This window comes from Barbatula barbatula (genome assembly GCF_947034865.1).
Source record: "Barbatula barbatula genome assembly, chromosome: 17".
NCBI lineage: Eukaryota > Metazoa > Chordata > Actinopteri > Cypriniformes > Nemacheilidae > Barbatula > Barbatula barbatula.
The window spans coordinates 8,627,959-8,647,534 of NC_136780.1; the positions used below are offsets into that span (position 1 = coordinate 8,627,959).

General features: G+C 39.6%; 1 protein-coding gene across 1 annotated transcript in view; it reads left to right on the forward strand.

Annotated features, from left to right (window-relative positions):
* noc2l (NOC2-like nucleolar associated transcriptional repressor) overlaps nucleotides 1–18,833 on the forward strand; it is a 21,454-nt gene extending 2,621 nt beyond the window's left edge. Inside the window, exons 4-19 of the mRNA XM_079478569.1 lie at nucleotides 12–137; nucleotides 340–454; nucleotides 535–628; nucleotides 711–789; nucleotides 876–986; nucleotides 1,072–1,185; nucleotides 1,374–1,562; nucleotides 1,641–1,780; nucleotides 2,188–2,299; nucleotides 5,310–5,423; nucleotides 7,057–7,158; nucleotides 8,890–9,033; nucleotides 12,518–12,631; nucleotides 14,416–14,548; nucleotides 18,278–18,376; nucleotides 18,575–18,833. Coding sequence (XP_079334695.1) covers nucleotides 12–137; nucleotides 340–454; nucleotides 535–628; nucleotides 711–789; nucleotides 876–986; nucleotides 1,072–1,185; nucleotides 1,374–1,562; nucleotides 1,641–1,780; nucleotides 2,188–2,299; nucleotides 5,310–5,423; nucleotides 7,057–7,158; nucleotides 8,890–9,033; nucleotides 12,518–12,631; nucleotides 14,416–14,548; nucleotides 18,278–18,376; nucleotides 18,575–18,711 — 1,923 coding nt within the window. The 3' untranslated portion in view covers nucleotides 18,712–18,833. The remainder of the gene's footprint in view (nucleotides 1–11; nucleotides 138–339; nucleotides 455–534; nucleotides 629–710; nucleotides 790–875; nucleotides 987–1,071; nucleotides 1,186–1,373; nucleotides 1,563–1,640; nucleotides 1,781–2,187; nucleotides 2,300–5,309; nucleotides 5,424–7,056; nucleotides 7,159–8,889; nucleotides 9,034–12,517; nucleotides 12,632–14,415; nucleotides 14,549–18,277; nucleotides 18,377–18,574) is intronic.
* The last annotated feature ends 743 nt before the right edge of the window (nucleotides 18,834–19,576 follow it).

A 19,576-nucleotide genomic window follows, 5' to 3' on the forward strand; every position in this document is an offset into this window, starting at 1 on the left:
TGTGACGTTAGGGTGCCAACTCGGATGATGATGAAGAGCAAGAAACGGATAAAAAGAATGTGAAAACAACTAAGAAGCCTAATGAAGCTATCAAAGTCACAGAAGCCATGATTGAGAACTGGAGAACAGGACTGATGGTAAAGTGTTACTAATTCTTCCGATTATTATTTTCAGCATTTTTAAGAACAAAAGTTAGACTTGCTTAGATATACATATCAGGGCACCTTTGTAAAAAGCTTGAATTGTTTGCTGTGTTTCAATGTGGATCATTATGTGTTTAGAAAGTTTTTGTCTTTGTTATACTTTGTTTATTGTCAGTATATGATTTTCTTTCCCTAGAAAGAGCCCACGTCAAAATTGTTTAGAGACATCACACAAGCCTTCAAGGCTGCTGTAGCTACAACGAAGGGTGAATCTGATGAGCAGTGTCGCTACACCATCGCAGAGAGCACCGGTAACGGCGCATCCATTGCACAGCATCATATTTTCTGTTATGGTGCTCACTTGACTGATTCTGTCCTCTTGTATTTGCAGTGTTTAATTCCCTCATCCTGTTGTGCATAAAGGAAATGCATGAAGTTCTTAATAGAATGCTTAACCTCAAAGCTCCTGAAAAAGATCAGAAGAAGTAGGAGCTTTATTCTTCCTACTCAATCTATTTCAATCTGTCAGATTTCGTCATATAACCAAATGTTCAACTGCATTTTCAGAATAATACTTCCATCGTCGAGTCCCAGGTGGCATAAACATCAGATTGATATTAAGATGTATATAGCTGGTGTTGTCCAGGTAGATTTATTTGATCAGGATTATGTTTCTCATTGCTGTCAAACTCTTTGAACATGCAGTGATGTGATCGATTTTCCTCTCCAAAGCTTCTTTCCAGTTTAAGCCAGTCAACAGTCATAGATGCAGTTCTTCGTCATGCCCACCAGATGGTGCCATACTACCTGTGTCTGCCCAAACAGTGCAGAATCCTGGTGAAAGTAAGTCCATATAACCTAAGCTGTATTTAACCTCAATGCCCCTATGTTGACGTTTTCTAAACGAGCACATCTTTTGTGTGACAAGATCTTGATCAGACATTGGAGCACAGGAGAGGAGACCGTGAGGGTTCTGGCCTTTTTGGCACTTAACAAGATCTGCCGCCATAAACCAGAGAGCCATCTAACTAACGTTCTCAAGGTACGTTTTTTTATATATATGGAAGAATAAGTGTATGGGATTGACATGACATGAGAACCTGGTTAATTATGTCAAAAACATAATGAGAAATAAAACGCAGTATTGGGAATGCACCATTCTAGTATTATTTTTTGTGATTACAGTATTCTAAATGTTAACGCTATCAATGGTTTGTTGTCTTTTTTCAGCAAATGTACATCGCCTACGTGAAAAACTGCAAGTTCACCTCACCCAACGCTCTTCCCATGATTAGTTTCATGCAGAGGACTCTCACAGAGATGTACTCACTGGACACGCAAGTGTCCTACCAACAGGCCTTCATCTACATCCGTCAGCTGGCCATACACCTCCGCAGTGCCATGAATATGAAAAAGAAGGTATCAGAAACTTCAACGTGTATTGTCATGTAAATGTGAGCCTTTAATGTTGAAAAGGTATTGTGTTTCTGTGCTTAGGACACATATCAGTCGGTGTATAATTGGCAGTATGTGCACTGTCTGTACCTGTGGTGTCGTGTGTTGAGCACCATATACCCCAGTGAGGTTCTGGAGCCGTTGTTCTACCCGCTGTGTCAAGTCATCATCGGCTGCATCAAGTATGTTTATTTTTTAGGTTTCATTTTCTAAGATATCTTTTAAAAGGGAACACCAAAATTCTGTCATTCAAACTTTTTGAAAGTTTGCTTTCAAAAAGCACCATAAACCTTATTTAAAAACATAGATGTATGTTTTTTGTGCACCATATTTAATTTAAGTCAATACAATAGCTTTTTTGGGAAAAACGGACTGTAATTTATTTTACTCAATGAGTAAATTTTTTGTTTGCATTATTTTTATACTTTTGTTGATCGATATTAGTTTCTGGTTAATAAAAGTTTGCACCAGCAGGTGGCACCAGTTAACCACATTTATTATCTGTTCACCTAGCTGATCTACTTTGTACTGTTTACACTTAATATTTATAAAGTCATCAGTGTTTTCATGACATTTGTGTGTTCTGTAGGCTAGTTCCCATCTCTCGGTATTATCCTTTGAGACTGCACTGCGCCAGAGCCCTCATCTTGCTCTCTGCCAACACAAAGACGTTTGTGCCCGTTTTACCCTTTCTGGTAGAGGTGAGACTGACACTACACACCACTACACTACACATTTCTTTTTATGTTGCACCCTAATTCCAGACTGCAGGTAACAAGCAAGTGGTCATGGTTTGTGTGTTAGGAAACATTGTACCTACGGCATTTGTCCTCACTGCTGTCAATATTCGAACCTTTAGCTTTAAAAATACTTTGTGGTGCCTTCAGCCCCAGACGGTTTGCCACCAATCCATTTTCTGACTGTCTGATGCATATTGTGTGGCCGATGTACACAAAAATGGCAAGTGCTGTCTGAAATCGCCAATTCCAGTATGATTGACTGGCTTACAATAAAATCTTTTCTTTGAAACAGTTGTTTAGAGCTAATCGCTTGATTTTCCAAAGTTTAAAGGTAGTTAGTATTTTAAATCAGATATTATTATACATATTCAAAATGTTTTTGTTTATATTATCTGACTGTTATTCTTTCTCTTGGGCAACAGTTCTATAAACAAAAAGTTAATGAAAAGTATTTCAGACGAAACCTAGCCAGGTTTTAAAATCATTTTCGGTTTACCAAATTAGTACCAAAAAGATAGAAAAATTTGATAACTTTTTTGTAAAACAGTTTGCTCATACTGTCACTCAATTAAGGTTTGTTATTGTCGCATAATCTGTTTTAGAGAACCCCGCCCCTAAATAACACAAAATGGGCTGTGATTGGTCATATGGGCTCTCAAAATCTAAATGGGCTGTCATGCAAAATCTACCTTTTTAAGACTTATGTAAATGACTGGTTGTCTGGAGCCGATGATGTACAGGAGTAGTTTCATCTGAACGATACCTTATCTTTACACATATCTTTACTTACTGGAACATTTTAAAACACACAAGGCTGCCTAAGAGATAAAAGTGAACACAAAACAAAGTGTACGGTTTGCTCAAACGAACGTCCAAAAGTGTCCGAATGGGAGATGTAGAGGTCACAAACTGTCAACATTTTCCACAGTGTGAGGCGAGGGACAAAAACGCATGTTTGTGTGTGGCTGGCGTGGGCCCCTGTGGTGACAGCTGCTGTGAGAACAGAGGCAAGGAGGCGACAGCAGCCGAGACCAACTATAAGGGGGGCTAAGGGTGGTCACTGATCGGCGGTGTGCGCCCACCAGCCCTGACCATACTATGATAAAGCCTAAGGGGGAGAGAGAATGTGTGTGTGTGTGTGTGTGTGTGTGTGTGTGTGTGAGAGAGAGGGGGGTTTGTGGTTCACGCTCGGCTCTCAAACCCGTTGTGCAGACCACATCCTCTGTCTCCAACCTAGCCCCTTCTTGCTCCTGTGTTTATTTGTAATGCAGTCCACTTCCTGTTTTCACCCTCATGTTTAAAGAAGGCGTGCGATGATGTCTCTCCTTTTCTCTCCGTTCCTCTGTTTATCTGAGCGCGATGATTCCGAGCTTCCTGCTGCATTGGCCCCTAAGCGTATCAGGTTGGGACCATGTGCCACCGCTTCCTCTTGTGTCCCGCAGGCCGACACCACATCCGTTGTTTGTAGAGACCGGTCGTCCATGAGCACAAACACCTCTCCTCACTAGTTCTAGATGACCTCGCCGGTTCTAGATGACATCGCAGAGCACTTTCGACTTCTCGAATGTGGCAACACATAAAGATTTAGGGGAGTTCTACGTTTGCATGCCAGATGTTTAACGCTTTTTTAAATCAATGAGACATTTTTATGTAGTACTTTCTGGAAAGAGCAGCATAATATATTTGAGCATATTCCACGAGACAAAAATAGCAGAACTTGTCCTTGGCTGCTAAAAATCCGGTTTTGTAGACTATGTTGTCAGACTTTACACAATTGGGAGACAACGGGATTGTTTGGCCATTTTTTTTTACATATACGTGGCTAAAATGTGCCTGCCTAATAATATTTCTATAGCCTGATGAAATAATATTAGATTTTTCAATTTTTCTTTTTCGTTTGGCTATTTTTGGTGCCCCTTCAGCACTTTTTGCCCTACGCACAACGCGTGGTGGGAGTGGCGGCGCTGTTTGAAAGGGACGGGCCGAGTTAGCAGCTAAAATCGCCACATTGTTCCTTTAACAGGAAGTAGCTCACTAAAGTGTTTATACTACCAATATTTTAGCTGCATGACAGTTGCATATCTGTTTTCAGCTGTTTTTCTCAGTAACAATCAAATTCTTTTCAGCATTTATTGTGAAGCATGACAATTATATTGCACAACTAGGCAAACTTATGTGATAATCAGATAAGCACAGCCACAGAATATATAAATAAAAATGATCTTTATATGATCATATACTCACCCTCATTACATCCTAGATGTTTATGACTTTCAATATGACTTAGAGCTGGCTAAGAGAGATATTTTTCAAACACACCTTCAAGATCTGGCACACGTAGCGTCCATTGAAAACAATGGCGTTTTTCACTCTTTCGCTTCAAGATCCACATAGGATTACGGTCAACGATGTGAGTCATATAATCCCAAAATGATGTTATACATTAACAACCAAACAGGAGAAGCGCTTCAGGCTACCCGGTTCAAACTACATCCACAAAAATGAGTAAATTTTTGCACGCACTTGTGGCACGATGACGAATGCATATAGCAATGTTAAGCCACAGTGTTGTCAGTTCGCTGAAATTTTTACGTTTTGTTACTAAACAAATAATTTTCACTTGATGAAAAATTACCTAAGCACAATGAGAGCGGAAGTGGTTTAGCTGGCTGAGATTTTAGCGGAAAATCGCCCCATGTGCATGTTGAGAAGCTAGATACCTTCCGCGACACTTTTCTGTACAGACATGAGTTGCAGATCACTACTGTTTACTATAAGTTACTATAAACCCCCTTAGTCATCGTCAGTCTGTTATGTGTTTGTGTGCATAGTCAGTGGATTTCTGTCACAGTCTGTTGTGTGTTTGTGTGCATAGTCAGTGGATTTCTGTCACAGTCTGTTGTGTGTTTGTGTGCACATATGTTTGTGATGTAGTGCTCTGATGTATCTGTTTGTTCACTCTGTCCTTCAGATCCTCCAGCAGGAAGACTTCAATAAGAAACCAGGTCGCATCAGTGTAAAGCCCATCAATTTTGCAGTGATTCTCAAACTCAGCAAGACCAATCTCCAAGAGAAGGCCTATAAGGTGAAGAATCCTGCTTTTTCTAAACATTTTGATCAGATCTTTGAGTTTCAGGCTCTCATAATATTCTTTCAGCATATGACACTATCTATATCACTATATGCCTGAGAGCGAACATAAAAGTTATGGGTGTCAAACTGATATCCAAAACACTTTAGCCTTAACAGAAAACGGTGACTTAAACACATCAGGTAAAGCAATAGATAATACAAAATTGCCCCTCCCATTGGGACACAAGCCTGTCATGTCTTCACGCTGGCTGGCTGTAACTGGATTGAGGTTTAGAGATGAAAGCCTGAACACGCTGGTACACGGGCTAAAGCGCTGTGCGCCGTGTCGCTGCCAAGAGGATTGCCACACAAGCTGCAGGGATTATCCTGCTCTCCTGGTTGGCACGGAGGAGCTTTCCAGTACATTCACCCGGGCCAAGACAGCACAGCCACAGGCCCCCTGAGACGCCACTCCACCCTTGCTGTCTGGGATCAGTGTCTGACTTTGTAAATCCAAAAGATTTCCTGACTAGAAAGAGCCGGGCTTTCCCGTTTTGCTGCGGAGGAATGCGGTCTGGTAGGCCGTTCGCTTGCAAATTTTAGGTGGGGGAAGGATTTGGGTGGGATCCCTGTTTTAAACTGGGTCTGGATTAGGGATCGTGCACGTGCCAGGTGCCAAGTAGAAGTGTGAGAATTCTAATGGGGGTGGGGGGTTCGACTGGCAAACATATTTTTTTACAGGAAATGACACAGGAAATTACCTCAGAAAGGCCCAAATCCAGGTTGGCCACACACAACAATAGTGTTATAACCACAGAGCCATTTTTATCACCTTCTTGCTTGTCATCTTGGTGTGCAAGGTGTTATAAAGTTTATAAAATGTGTCAACCGGTAGAGATCCTGTTTGACCGTTTATCCACAGTGCAGTTAAAAAAAATCTATCATAATGTAACTATTAGACTTGGGGTTGACCCTTCGGGCTACAAAATCTGATAAAATGATGTACATTTGAATAGTCGAGGTGGAGGAGGAATTTAAAAGTCACTGGTGTTGGCTGCTTATAATGCTTTTTAAGGGAAACTTCCCCACTCACCTTAAAGCAAAGCTGTTTGAACACAAAGACAGATATTTGTAAGAATGTTTATAACCATACAGATCTTGCCCCCCATTGACTCCCATAGTAGGAAAAATTACTTTAATATTTGTTTTGTTAAACGCAAAAGACCACTACTATGGTGGTCAATGGGGGCAAAATCTGTCTGGTTATAAGCATTCTTCCGAATAACTTTCTCTGTGTTCATCACAACAAAGAAATTAATGTAGATTTGGAGCATGAATGGAATGGAATGATGTAATTTTTGGGTGATTAAGTTGATTGACAGAATGATCCGGTCCCTCGCCAAACTTGCATTATATACATGAGATTTGTGGTATAAAATAAAAAATAGCATGATAAATTTCAAGATGCACGTTTTGGTCATAGTGTTACTGCTGTGCTACTTTGCAAAGATTTATATTTTTAGCTTGAAACCTGTTCAAAACATAACAAACAGCAGCACAATGTAACAGATTGTCACATGACCAACAGTGTAAATGAGTGTCGATTTATTAAACCTTGTGAAATGTGTGTATTTTCACTGTTTCAGGATGGTCTGCTGGATCAGCTGTATGATCTCATCTTGGAGTACCTCCACACACAGGCCTGTAGCATTGGCTTCCCTGAGCTGGCACTGCCCACCATCATTCAGGTAATGTTCTGCTGCCCGGACATTAACTTTCCACTGAGAGCTTCAGCACAGCTGCTGTGGGTTTAGTCACTATATTGGTGTGACATTTCCTTTTTCCTATGGCCACCGTTTTTACGTTTACTTCTCATTTTAACATGAAAGTCCTTTTTGTTCTTATGCTTCTTCATACACACCTCAATACTTACAGGAACGTTCACACAAACACACCCACAGGCTATAAGGTAGAGATTTTTTCCACCATCACTTTTGGCACACACACACAAAGACGCACACTTTCTGGTCAAATCCTCTGCTCTGGCCAGTGCTTTAAAAGGTTTCAGGTTCTGTGGAATTGACAATGGGCAAACAGCAGTGGCATATAAAAGTGCTGTTCTACCGTATTTGAAATGATACTTACATAAATTAACATTTTGTTATAACATTCAAATACATTTACATTTAGTCATTTAGCAGAAGCTTTTATCCAAAGCGGCTTACAAAGAGTGCAGGGAGCAATAAGCGATATGTCATACAAAGAGCAATAGTACAATAGGTGCTAATACAAAGTTACTAGTTTCAACAAAAGCCAGACCACTACCTGTTGAGAGAAGAGGCAGGGTGTCCGCGCGGTAGTAAAAATAATCTACCATAATTATGGCCCTTTAAAGGTAGTAAAAGGTAACAAATGCAATTTGACTTGGTAGTAAATTTTTCATCACCACCTTAATATTTGTGTCTCCGTGTTTGAACTTAATCTAGCCTAGTTTAAAAATATATACGGTGCTAAAAGGACAGTGTGATGATGGAGTGTTCACACCAAATGAGGAAAATCGCTCTATTCGCGTCTTGAACGCTTGAACATTTTGAGTTTACTCACATCATTCGTGCATGAAATTCGCTTCATTACAGAAGCGATTTCGCGTCATGGGAGGGGCTTCTGCCGCTCGCGGCCCTACTAGAGCAAGCTCCTTATTGGTTAACGCGGCGTGAAACTCACGAGTTGAAAAATCGGAACTTTGGCGAATCGCACCGCAAGTAGGTCATTTCGTCATTGCATTGACTTAACATGTAAATCACTCGCGCTTAACGCTTCATTCGCGTTTGGTGTGAACACACCCTTATAGTAAGCAGCTTTGCATACCCCCCCAAAAAAGGGCTGCTGCTTGATGTCGTGTTGGTAGTAAAAAATATTTTGAGGTGGTAAAAAAGGTAGTAAATTCATCTCTATGATTCCTGCATATACCCTGAGAGGGTTAGTATACTTTTTTCATTTGTCTGTTTGCTGAACGCAGAGTGCTTGATGGGGTGTAGGAGTGTAGTAGTGTGTGAAAGTATGCCGGTGCAGATCCAGTGATAGTCCTGTATGCAAACATCACTGACTTGAATCTGATACGGGCTTCAACCGGCAGCCAGTGGAGAGAGATGAAAAGGGGTGTCACATGAGCCCTTTTGGGCTGTTGGAAGAACTTCTAAATACAGTAGAACAGCACTTCTATATACCACTTCTGTGTGCCGCAATGTACAGCATGTAACTTTACCATTTCCACAGAAAAAAGGACATCATGCATGTTTAGAATTTTATTTTTAAATAAATGATGACAGAATGATTTATGGGTGAACCATTACATCTTTAAAACAAACACAAGCCCTTTTATGATTTTAATCTGGATGTTTATGTATTTCTAAACAAATCAGTTATCTTTTTATCTGTATGTGATGGTAACAGTCTGTTTCTCTCGCTCATCTCCTCAGCTGAAAGCGTTCTTGAAGGAATGCAAGGTGACCAATTACTGCAAGCAGATGCGACAGCTGCTGGAGAAGATACAGGAGAACTGCAACTACATTACAGGACGCAGGCAGAAAGCTACGTTTGGTGTGTCTGGTACTGAAGCTGTGGTGAGTTTATACCAGGATATATGTCCTGCCAAAACATTTAAAAGACATCATGAAATCCTTTTTCCCTAAGTATTACCATCATTGATATTATTGAGCATGTTTGATCAATGATTTAATAGGGAAAAACTTAAAAATGTTCTGTATCTAAAACATTTCTGCTAATTTAAAAATAATATAATTAAACAATAATATTGTAGACAAACAAAACATTTATTTAAATCATGATAGTTATTTCATTTTTCTTAGTTTTATTGTAGTATTAGTAATATTTTGCGTATTTTAGTTAAAATGTTTGCCATTTTGGTGTGTCCTTTTGTCATTTTATTAGGGCTGCCAAACGATTAATCACATCCAGAATGAAACTTTGTGTTTACATAATATATTTCTGTGAACTTTGCATATAATTATTATTTTGTATTTATAAACACATACATCATTAAAAACTATATAAAAAGTAATAAACATTTATATATCATTTAAATGATTGGTAAACATGTACATTTTTCCTAAAATGTTTTTGTGTATGTGTATTTATAAAAAAATAAAAGCTGAATATGCCCAGTACACGGACATGTATAATGTAAACACAATTGATTGTTTAGCAGCCCCACATTTTATTATATTTTTTATGTTGCTAAATAGGATTCATTTTTGTATAGTTTTAACTTACTTTTTGTGTCATTGGAGTGAGTTATTTTAGTGCCTCAACTACATATTTCAGTTTATTCCTGAGGATCATCTCTCATTTTCATTTATTATACATTTTATAAATAACATTTGGGCCAATATTTTATTTGATAAAAACAAATATTTTAATAGTTGTAATTCTAGTAACAGTAATAACGTTCTAATAGATACAAACAGATTTACTTTAAGAATTTTGATTAATGTATATTTTTTTGTCTCTGAGTTTACACCCTGTATTCTGACACGTTTTGCAGGTTGGTTTTTCCAATTCTCATGTTCATACACCTTAAGTTTTTGCTTCTAAAATTGGGGAATTAAGCTGTAGACAGACTGCACTTATTTATAACAGTTGTCTGAGCTCTACTACTACTATAACGTTTTTTTGTGGTTGACTGTTAGTGCCAATTATATTGTGACTATAACGATACATCTAGTCAGACAGTTGTGAGCTGTGAGACCAAACATGGAAGAGAGATGTTTATTTTACCTGTACTTCCTCCTTTTCCGCCCACCTCAAACACCACCCAGCTCTCTGTGCATTCGTGGGCCCTGCGCATTTCCGCGTGTACGGAGCGCCATGCCCTTTCAAAATCAGCGTGTGGGAATTGATCCGGTGCCTTGTTGACCACACCACCTGCAGGTCAGGAACTGCTGTTGCAGACAGACGCATGCGGCCACCACGGCACAAGTGCTATTACGACCGCCGCTTATGCTCGATCAGAGGCGGATACGAGAGCAGATAAGAAATAATGGAGCGGAAAGCTTTCTAATGCCCTTTCTCTCAGCTAGACAGTCTGAGGAGGAAGACAGGCAGACGTTAAGTGCTTCATCTGTGAGCGTCTGTTGACGTTGACCCAGTGCAGATTGAAACAGGCTCCATGCGTGCTGAATGGGTTAGTAATGACTTGAGATGTACTAGAAGTCTGGTGCAAAAGATGTTCCAGTATTCTGGTGTAAAGTAAAAAAAATATACAATAAATGTAGCTTTCATTAAAGGGACATGCGCTTGTGCGTTCGCACACTTGGTATTAGCATCTATTGAATTATTGTTCCTGTATAACATATCGCTTTATTGCTCCCTGAACTCTCTGTCGCTTTGGATAAAAGCGTCTGCTTAATGTTAATATAAATATACCTGCAAGCAGCAATTACGGGGTCAAACCCAACAATGTCCGTTGATGAAAATTGGTGACGTGACAGAAATGAAGGGCCTCAGGGATGAAGGTTGTGAGAGAAGGTGAGAAGTTGCTTCCTCTCTAGGGTGAGATCTTGACTCTCATTCATCTCTATCTCCGCTCTCATTTGTCACCCCTGCTGACGCACAGCGCGTTCATTTCTCCTTCCCCCTCCTCTAAGCCAACGCTCGCTTCTGATAAATATTTAAGGCCGTTTAAGTCTGAAATGAAGGAGGGTTGCGGGGTCTCTCTCTCTCTCTGTAATGTTGAGCTCGAGGGAAAGCTGTGGTAAGACAGAGCATGCAGACAGCGTGGCACCACGCCGGGGCGCGTCTGTCGCCGGGCTGTGGCCAGCGGGAATGATGTCCTCCTGTAAGGAGGGTGGCATGGCAAACTTCTCACCCGGCACGGCTGCCAGCACAGCTGCATAAAGCCGGACGCCTGACGGATCCTACCAACAAATATCTGTTTTCTATGGGTCGTGCCAAAACCTCCAACAGCTTTCGTACTACCACACCATGACACCCTCACAGAGAGCTTAAATAAATCCCTGCTTTACAGAACAATACATGACTATGTAGACTGGAAAAGTAAGATTTATTTTTGCCTTATGCCAACTTTATATGACTAGTATGCCAACTATTGGCTATTTGTAGGTTGTTTAAAAAAAAACTTTTGACAACTGTCAAACCCCCAGACCAACACAACAACACTGTACCATTCAATGTTATGTAAGAAATCAAATGGAACTTAATGGAGCTTATTTAAGCCCACATCTCTGACATTGGTCCGTCATTGAATTTACAGTAGTTCATTATTTTATTAAATCCCCAGCACATGAAGTGACCACATCAGAATTTCCTTCCCAAATGTATATAGCAGATGCTGAAAAGGATGAAGTTCTAAATTTCCTGTGTCTCACCGGCCATGTGCACATCTGTTGGCTTTGTTTGGGTTCTTCTCATGAAAACGGACCATTTTGTTCAATTCTTTCACTTTGAAAATTTGTCACCATCTTACAAACCACTTCAAATTGATATAAATAAGTTTAGATGACTGTAGACTGAAGTTGAGATTTATTACAGCCTATTGGATTTGGAGGTCAACTAATCTAATTTTACCTGATCAATATCATCCACAAAGACCTTTAAAGAATGACCAGCATAGATTCACTGGTCTGCTTCCTTCCATTGAATTTGTTTTAGGCCTTATTTAACTTTTTTTTTAGCCACAACAAAATTATGGTGTTCGGCTACTGGGGGAAACCAGTTATTACCTTAATTCATTATGGATAAAGGTGTCTCCCAAAATGTATAAAGCTTGTACTTATTGATCTTGTCATTGGCTATAGAGAAAAGGTCTGCATCAAGGACCTGAACTTTTGTAAATTGCTTTGATCGACCTGATACTTGACAAATGTACTTTACAAGTTCAACGGATAGCTCTTGGTTTCTCAAACAGAAATATACAGTGCAGGGCTGTGTGTACGGATCGTGCCATTTTTGAATAACTGTGTTTGAGGAAATATCTTGAGACTATCTTCGATTCATTTTCTTTAGCTCCCCATGCTTGAGCATGCAGTAATGTTTGGTGTGTGTTTGTGTATTTTGCTATGTTTACAGGTGGCGTGGGAAAAGAAGGTAGCAGAAGAAGGAACCCCCCTCACAAAATATTACAGCCAATGGAAGAAACTTCGTGAAAGGGAAATTCAGCTGGAGATTTCTGGAAAAGAGAGGGTAAAAACGGCACATACAAAGAAATGATGAGCATTGTACAAAAGTGATTTCAAATAGCCCTAACCACACCTTAATGATGTTGCTAGATTTTGACAGATACTATATACCTCCATACAGAGTCTAAAATAAACATGCCCTGTGCCAAATGTGAGTAAAAAAGTATAGTATAGTATAATGTATAAAATGTATTCATTAGGAATTAATAGACAGAATAATGTAATTGTAATAATAATAATATGACACTAATGATTTAAAGAAAAAAACACAAACACAGTCTGCTAAAAACTACTTTTCCCTCTAACTTCATTTGGCAACTTGTGAAATTTCTATACACTAACAAAATTATGAGGAACAAAATCCTGATAGATCATCTGAATGTTTTTGGGTGCAAGTTCACAGTGAGAAAGACTGGCTATATGATGTTGTGAAAGGCACAGTGTCACAAATATTCAGTGAAGACTGCGAATTAAATATATATTTTCTAAAAATATTTCTGGCATTAGCAGTGACGAAAAAAAAAGTACAATTTAAACCTTGCCCCCATATGTTGGCAGCAATTTGGTTATAGCACAACACTTTCGTTTGATCTGCCGATAGAGTGTGAATGTTGATAAGGCAGAATAGTTATCCTTACATTTTCAAAACATTTCAGTGCATTTGTAAAGCAGTCTTATCTGAAAGACAGATGTTATCATCTCGTGAAAATTGTCGGGCTAGATCTGCGAATGCACCTACTGTGTGTGTGTGTGTGGTGGAGCTGGAGCGTGTCCATAGGGAGATAATAGAGATGACACCAGGCGGAGTGTTGGCGTCTAGAAAGCGGCAGATTGGCGGAGGAGGCGGCAGGGCTAGTGCTACAGGAAGAGTATTATAGCGCTCAGGGCTGCATCCCAGGCTTTGATCCACCGAGTCCCCACGCTCAGATCTGATTACCACTGCCCCCCCATCCAGACTGCCTCTGCCGCTTCCTCCATCAATACACAAACACACACGCTTATATTCACTTATCTTTTTAGGGAAGAACATCTCTTTGTTTTTGTGGTTGTCGGTTCATCTCCTGATTTTCACTACATTTATTGATTGTTTATATTTCACCCTTTTTTAAAAGGATTATGTGCTTCAGACTGTTCTAAAACCCTCTAATTGTAAGATCTATATAGTGACTTGTTTGAGGTCAGATGTTTATGAAATGGAAAGACAATCACAGAATAGCTCCATGCATGTAGACTGGAAAACAGATTTGAGATGTCTCGGCCAGATTTAGTCTGAACAAAAACAGTGAGCATAATGCATTTCATCAGCTGAAATGTCATTATTTCAAGTCTATGTTTTTGCCAATTTAAAGGGACAGTTCAAAAAAGTATAATACTTTTTAGTATTTAGTTACTCGTTACAAAAATTGGAGAAACAAAATCCCAACAAATCAGCAGTTCCGAATTTGTATACATTTCTTTGTTCTGATGAACACAGAGAAAGATATTTGGAAGAATGCTTATAACCAAACAGTTCTTGGCCACCCTTGACTACCATAGTAGGAAAAAAGACCCAGAACAGCTTTCTTTCCTACGTTCTTCAAAATCTCATCTTTTGTCTTGAATGTAACAAATAAATGTGTAGAGCAATTGTTCCTGCGTTCAACTGAACAAAGGAATGTACACAGATTTTGAACAACTTGAGGATGAGTAAACATTAGAACTAAATGACAAATTTAGCCTTTTTTGGGGGAGTGATCTGTACCTGTATGTTAGTAGGGTATTTTAAAAATATTTTGTTCTTTCATTTAGATGGAGGACCTGAATCTGCCTGAAATCAAGCGGAAAAGAGCTGAAGAGAAGAAATCTGCCAAGAAGGAGTTTAAGGGTCTTTTTGAGTCGGATAGTGATGACGACAGCAGTGAAGACCTGCTTAAATCCAAAGGTAAGGGTTTCAGATTTGGTTTGTTCCCACATTGAAACTCTAGTACATACTGCAGAAGACATGTTTAGAAACTCTGTTTAACCCATTGGAGAAACATCAAGCTATATTCTGATCTTATGATTCTCAATAGTGTCTTTATTTCTCATGTTTATTTCTTATTTCATGGTTTGACCTTTGAACTGTTCTGTACTTCCCCAAACAAAGAAAGCGGTTTGTTTGGCTGTAATGCCGGTCTTTGTCACTGGGAGGCTGTAGTCCATTGCTTTGAACTGTTAGAGGATGAGTGTTAACTTTGCTGAAACGCATTTAACAGACTGACTAAAGGTGTATTCAAGCTCTGATCGGTTTTAATGCTTGTACGACATGAAACATAGTTTTTTAACCCATTTTACTTGCTTAAAGCAAGAGTTCGCCCCAAAATGAAAATTCTGTCATCATTTACTGACTTTCGAGTTGTTCCAAATTTGTATACATTTATTTGTTGTGATGAACACAGAGAACGATATTTGTCAGATGTATTCAGGTAAATAGGGATTTCGTAAAATGTTGACTCTAAGATTATTTACGATAGTTAATCTGAGCAATTCATATTAGTCATAAAACCCGTCAATACAAATATGAACTCTGATTTGAGATCTATAAATCCTCTGCAGTTCAATCTGAGTCTCTCTTGCTCTCAGTCCCTCTCTCTCTTTCTCTGTATGAATGGAGCTCTGTGAAGGGCAGGTCAGCTGTCAGGCACGCACTTGCCTCTCCTCTTTGACTCTATATGTGGAGTGTGCGCTAGGTCATGTGTCGGACACATGCCACACTCTCCCACCCCTGCCGCCCGTGGGCCGACAGCCGCAGAAAAAGTCCCACAGAGGTGGAAGGCAAGAGGAAGGGCTTTTTTCCATCTGGTTCTCATTGTGTGGAGTCCCTACAAATCTCTCTCTCTCTCTTTCTCACACACTCTGTTCTCTCTTACAGGAAGCTTTTTTTGCATGCTCGTATCCCAATGGGGGTTTGTAATTCAAAACATTTGCTTGGAAAGATGTTAGTGGCTGCTCCTTTACCACAAGGCTTAACTGCCCCCATACCTCCAACGTTCAACTCGAGAAGTCACGTGATCTCTCATATATTAATTTGTGGTTATGGTTGCATGTTGTCAAAAAAAAGCCCTTTTTTGTGGATTTGTAGTTTGGTATATCCTGTACCAAAACCAACCAGAAATTGACAATTGTATTGCACTTTCTGGCATTTTTGGTTAAAAAAACTTAGTTGCTAATCCTATCTTTTGTATAAAATTGAATTTAATGCCAAAAACTTTGCTGGCTATTGTCAACTTGCTGTTTTTATGTTTACCAGCACCTGCTTGGTGTGTCAACCTTACTCTCTTAGTATTCTCCTGTCGAGTTGAGTTTTGTTGTTGCTGTAGTGTACCAGGCTGTTCAATGCCAACTTGGCTGAAGTTAATCACAATGTCATGTGTTTTTGCTCATTTTTTAACACCTCAATCGTCAATGCTCCTGAGCAACATGCAGATTCATTCCTTGATATTTTTTCTCTGTTTTTCACAGTATTGATTAGCCCACTGGCAGTCATGCAAGTCTTCGTCTCGTGCTTCTAGACTTCAGAACCCTCTCTGAACCTGTGAACTGTGCAGTCAGTCTCTCTCCGGTTATATTAAGATGCATTAGCCTGCTCTTGGCGTCAAGGTGTGCGCACGGCGTTAAGCTCGGCTCCCCCCCTCTGGCTGGGCCCAGTGCATTCTGGGTAATTAGGGTGAAGGGTGACTGGCTGGGGAGGTGGCTGTGCTGCCATTCACCTCGCAGGCAGCATCTAATCAAATCCCACTTCAAAGCAAAGGGATTTCAACCCTGGCCTCTTCAGAGAGCAGAAGACACTCCCACACACGCACCTCTGGATTACTGGGGCTAAATTGCAGGCAGAAGCTAGTCTCTATTTTTGTCATTTAAATGGAAACTTTTAAATATGTGGCATCTCTTACGTGAGCTGCATGGATAGGTCAGTTAAATTGTTAAGCTTGTAGAACACGGTTGTGAGGTTGTTCTTTACATTTATTGGAGTCTGTGTACCGTCCATGTTACAAATATATATCTTGTACATTTTATTTAGAACCCGAGTACTAGGATTGTCACAATATACCAGTATTGACTATATTGTTATATTGCCGAACTTGAATATCGATAATGTTATAATTCTGTTATATGATCATATTATATGATAATATTTTAATGCGGCACACGTTTAAAGTTTTGCCTTAAGACCCACAATGGTTTTAAACGCTCTCTCTCTGCCTCCCTACACTGATATTGTGCGAGTGATTCATTGGCCAGAAAATTTAAACAAATTGAACAATATAACATATAAATAATACTATCAGTCAAATACATCTATGCAAAAAAAATCTAAATATCGATAATTTTACCATGAATTCTTCAAGACAAAATAATTTTGTAGTGATCTGATATTGTGTGAAGGACTTGAGTATTGTTACTAGGGCTGTGCAATTTGGGGGAAATATCTAATTGCGATTTATTCTTTATTTTTTGACAGACATCGCGATTTAATGTCAAGCTTCAGCTCAATATTGTCAATAGTGTACAGACAGTATGGGTATAGTTACCCTGCTGAAAGAAAACGATAAAACCGATCACAGAAATCCTAATTGTTTCCATTAAAACAATTACAAAATTCAAATAGGAATTACTTTTGTTCTGTTGGTTCCCAGTTGCCAGATAACATCACATCAATAGAATCCAGAGACGCGGGAGTATGACACAGGCTGTGTGTGCGCGGCAAGTTTAAATTGCTTGTAAGGGAAACGCGCCGCACGGGCAGGGACGCGAGAGTATGACACAGGACTGGCTATGTGTGCGGTCTTCTGAATTTGAATTTTCTTTAGTATTTATCTGCCTAATATGATCGATCTGACTCTGCAGACGCCATAATCTCTCCATCCGTCTCTCTCTCGCCTTCTGTTTGTTTGCTTTTTTAATGACTTGTAAACGCAGTTGGCTAAGCCAGTGCTGATATAACGGGGATGTGCTCACTCAGTTGTTAGCACGAAATATCACTCAAAGGCTTGGAAAAGACGTATTTCATCATTTTCACATGTTCCTCATGCGATTGGCAAATCGCAACGTCTCACATCGTGATTTCAATTCGATTTAGAATAATCGTTCTGACCTAATTTTTACACTGATAAAGTACAGACACTTGAAAAACATACGGAAGTCTTTTTACTTCACAATATTATTAAGCATATATTATTCTTTTTACCCCACTACATTTTGCTATTTAAAACTACCTACTTTTACTCCAGTTTTTATTTTATATTATTTTAATTGAGTAAAAGTAATTAGTAATAGATTTTGAACGTATCAAAATTGTAGTAAAAAGTGTGATATTTGCTTATTATTGTAGTAAAACACAGACAGGAAGCGAAATTTTCCCAAAAGTAAAAACCTGAAAAGTTTTTTATTCCAATACTAGTTAATAAATCCCTTATCTCATGTTTGCAAATTAACTATGTGGTGTTCAGAATCTTGACTTTTACGATCTTCTTTTTCACAGCACCATTCAGTCATTACAATGCTTTTTATTCACCTTTGTATTTTTCAACCATGTTTCAGCTTTTATCCCGAATTGACACAAAAATAAGGAAGTAATTTCTTCAGCACATTTTTGGTCAAGAAACATTTACCGATTCTCTTTTTATTACAGAGGGACAGGGTGACTCCGGTGATGATGAAGGCCTTAAGGATCTCTTAGACCTGAGTGATGAGGATGATGATGATCCCTCAGAGGAAATGGATGATTCAGGTGATTACTCTGGTTTCATTTCATTCAGTTGACAGCAGAAGGTCACCACGTATTCTCACATAAAATGTTCGCGCATTAATTCGGGTCTAGATTTCCAGATCTGTTCTGCCTTCGCTTACTTTATAGATTTAACATATCGAGTTTCTCACTGGAAGTTTGAAAGAAACATCTGACCCTATTTTTTTGTTTACGTCACAGATGAAGAGCAGAAAAAGCCTTCGTTCACGTTCTCTAAAGTCAAAACACCAAGGAAGATGTTGAGCACAGAGCTGAACCAGGTGGCGGAGGGAGATGATGATATGGTGGAGGACCTGGAACTCTCAGATCAGGACTAAACGTGATTGACACTGTTGTTGAGTTGTGTACAGTCCATTTTATATCGATAAATGTGTTTTCTTATGCACAATTGTTCTTTAATAATGTGCAAATTAAATCAAAGACTTCTTATTCATCTTCTACGAGTCCTGTTTTTAATGATTCTGTGATCATGTCACCATTTTGAGATGTGCCGTTGAATGCACAGGGATTGAATAGGCAGGCTAGGGGAGGGAGGTGAAAGCACGGGGTCAGCCCCGAGCATCGGGCTGCCAGGCTCTCGTATCATCCACTGCCAGGCTGTGCTGCCCAGGTGGGGAGAGAGAGGAAGAGAAGAAACAGAGAGCAGCCTGTTCTCTCGCCAAAACATCTCTCCCCTCTAGTGGTTTTGCGTCACTTTCTGCAACGGCTTGGCTTTTCCACAATGTTTAGAAACAGACTTCGTGCTGCCAGAACTTTACAAAGCTCTAGTGGTGCTGTAGGAAATTAGTTAAGAAAGACCAAGTTGTAAAAAAAAAGTGATTTCTTTAAGTTTTAAATCAACTGTTGCACCCTCTCACCTACTGTAACAGCTGTTGTCTATGGCTTCAGCACTTTCCTGTCATAACAGGAGTGTGTGCATAAATATCCTGACACTTTTCCCTAACTGCCAGCTTAAGGTGCTATTCAGAACCTAAAGTTAAATTCAGGCCACCATGACCGTACAGCAGCTGGGCCGTATTAGCAGAAATTCATTTTTTTTCCGCCAGAGCTGCGTCACGCCCGTGTTTGTGACTGGGTAACAGGTTTACTGGTCTATCACTCCCAGCACAGACTATCACACACAGCACCTGGCACTGGCAGTCACGGGTGCGGTAAAAGAGACGGGCCGAGGCCGAGCGTCCC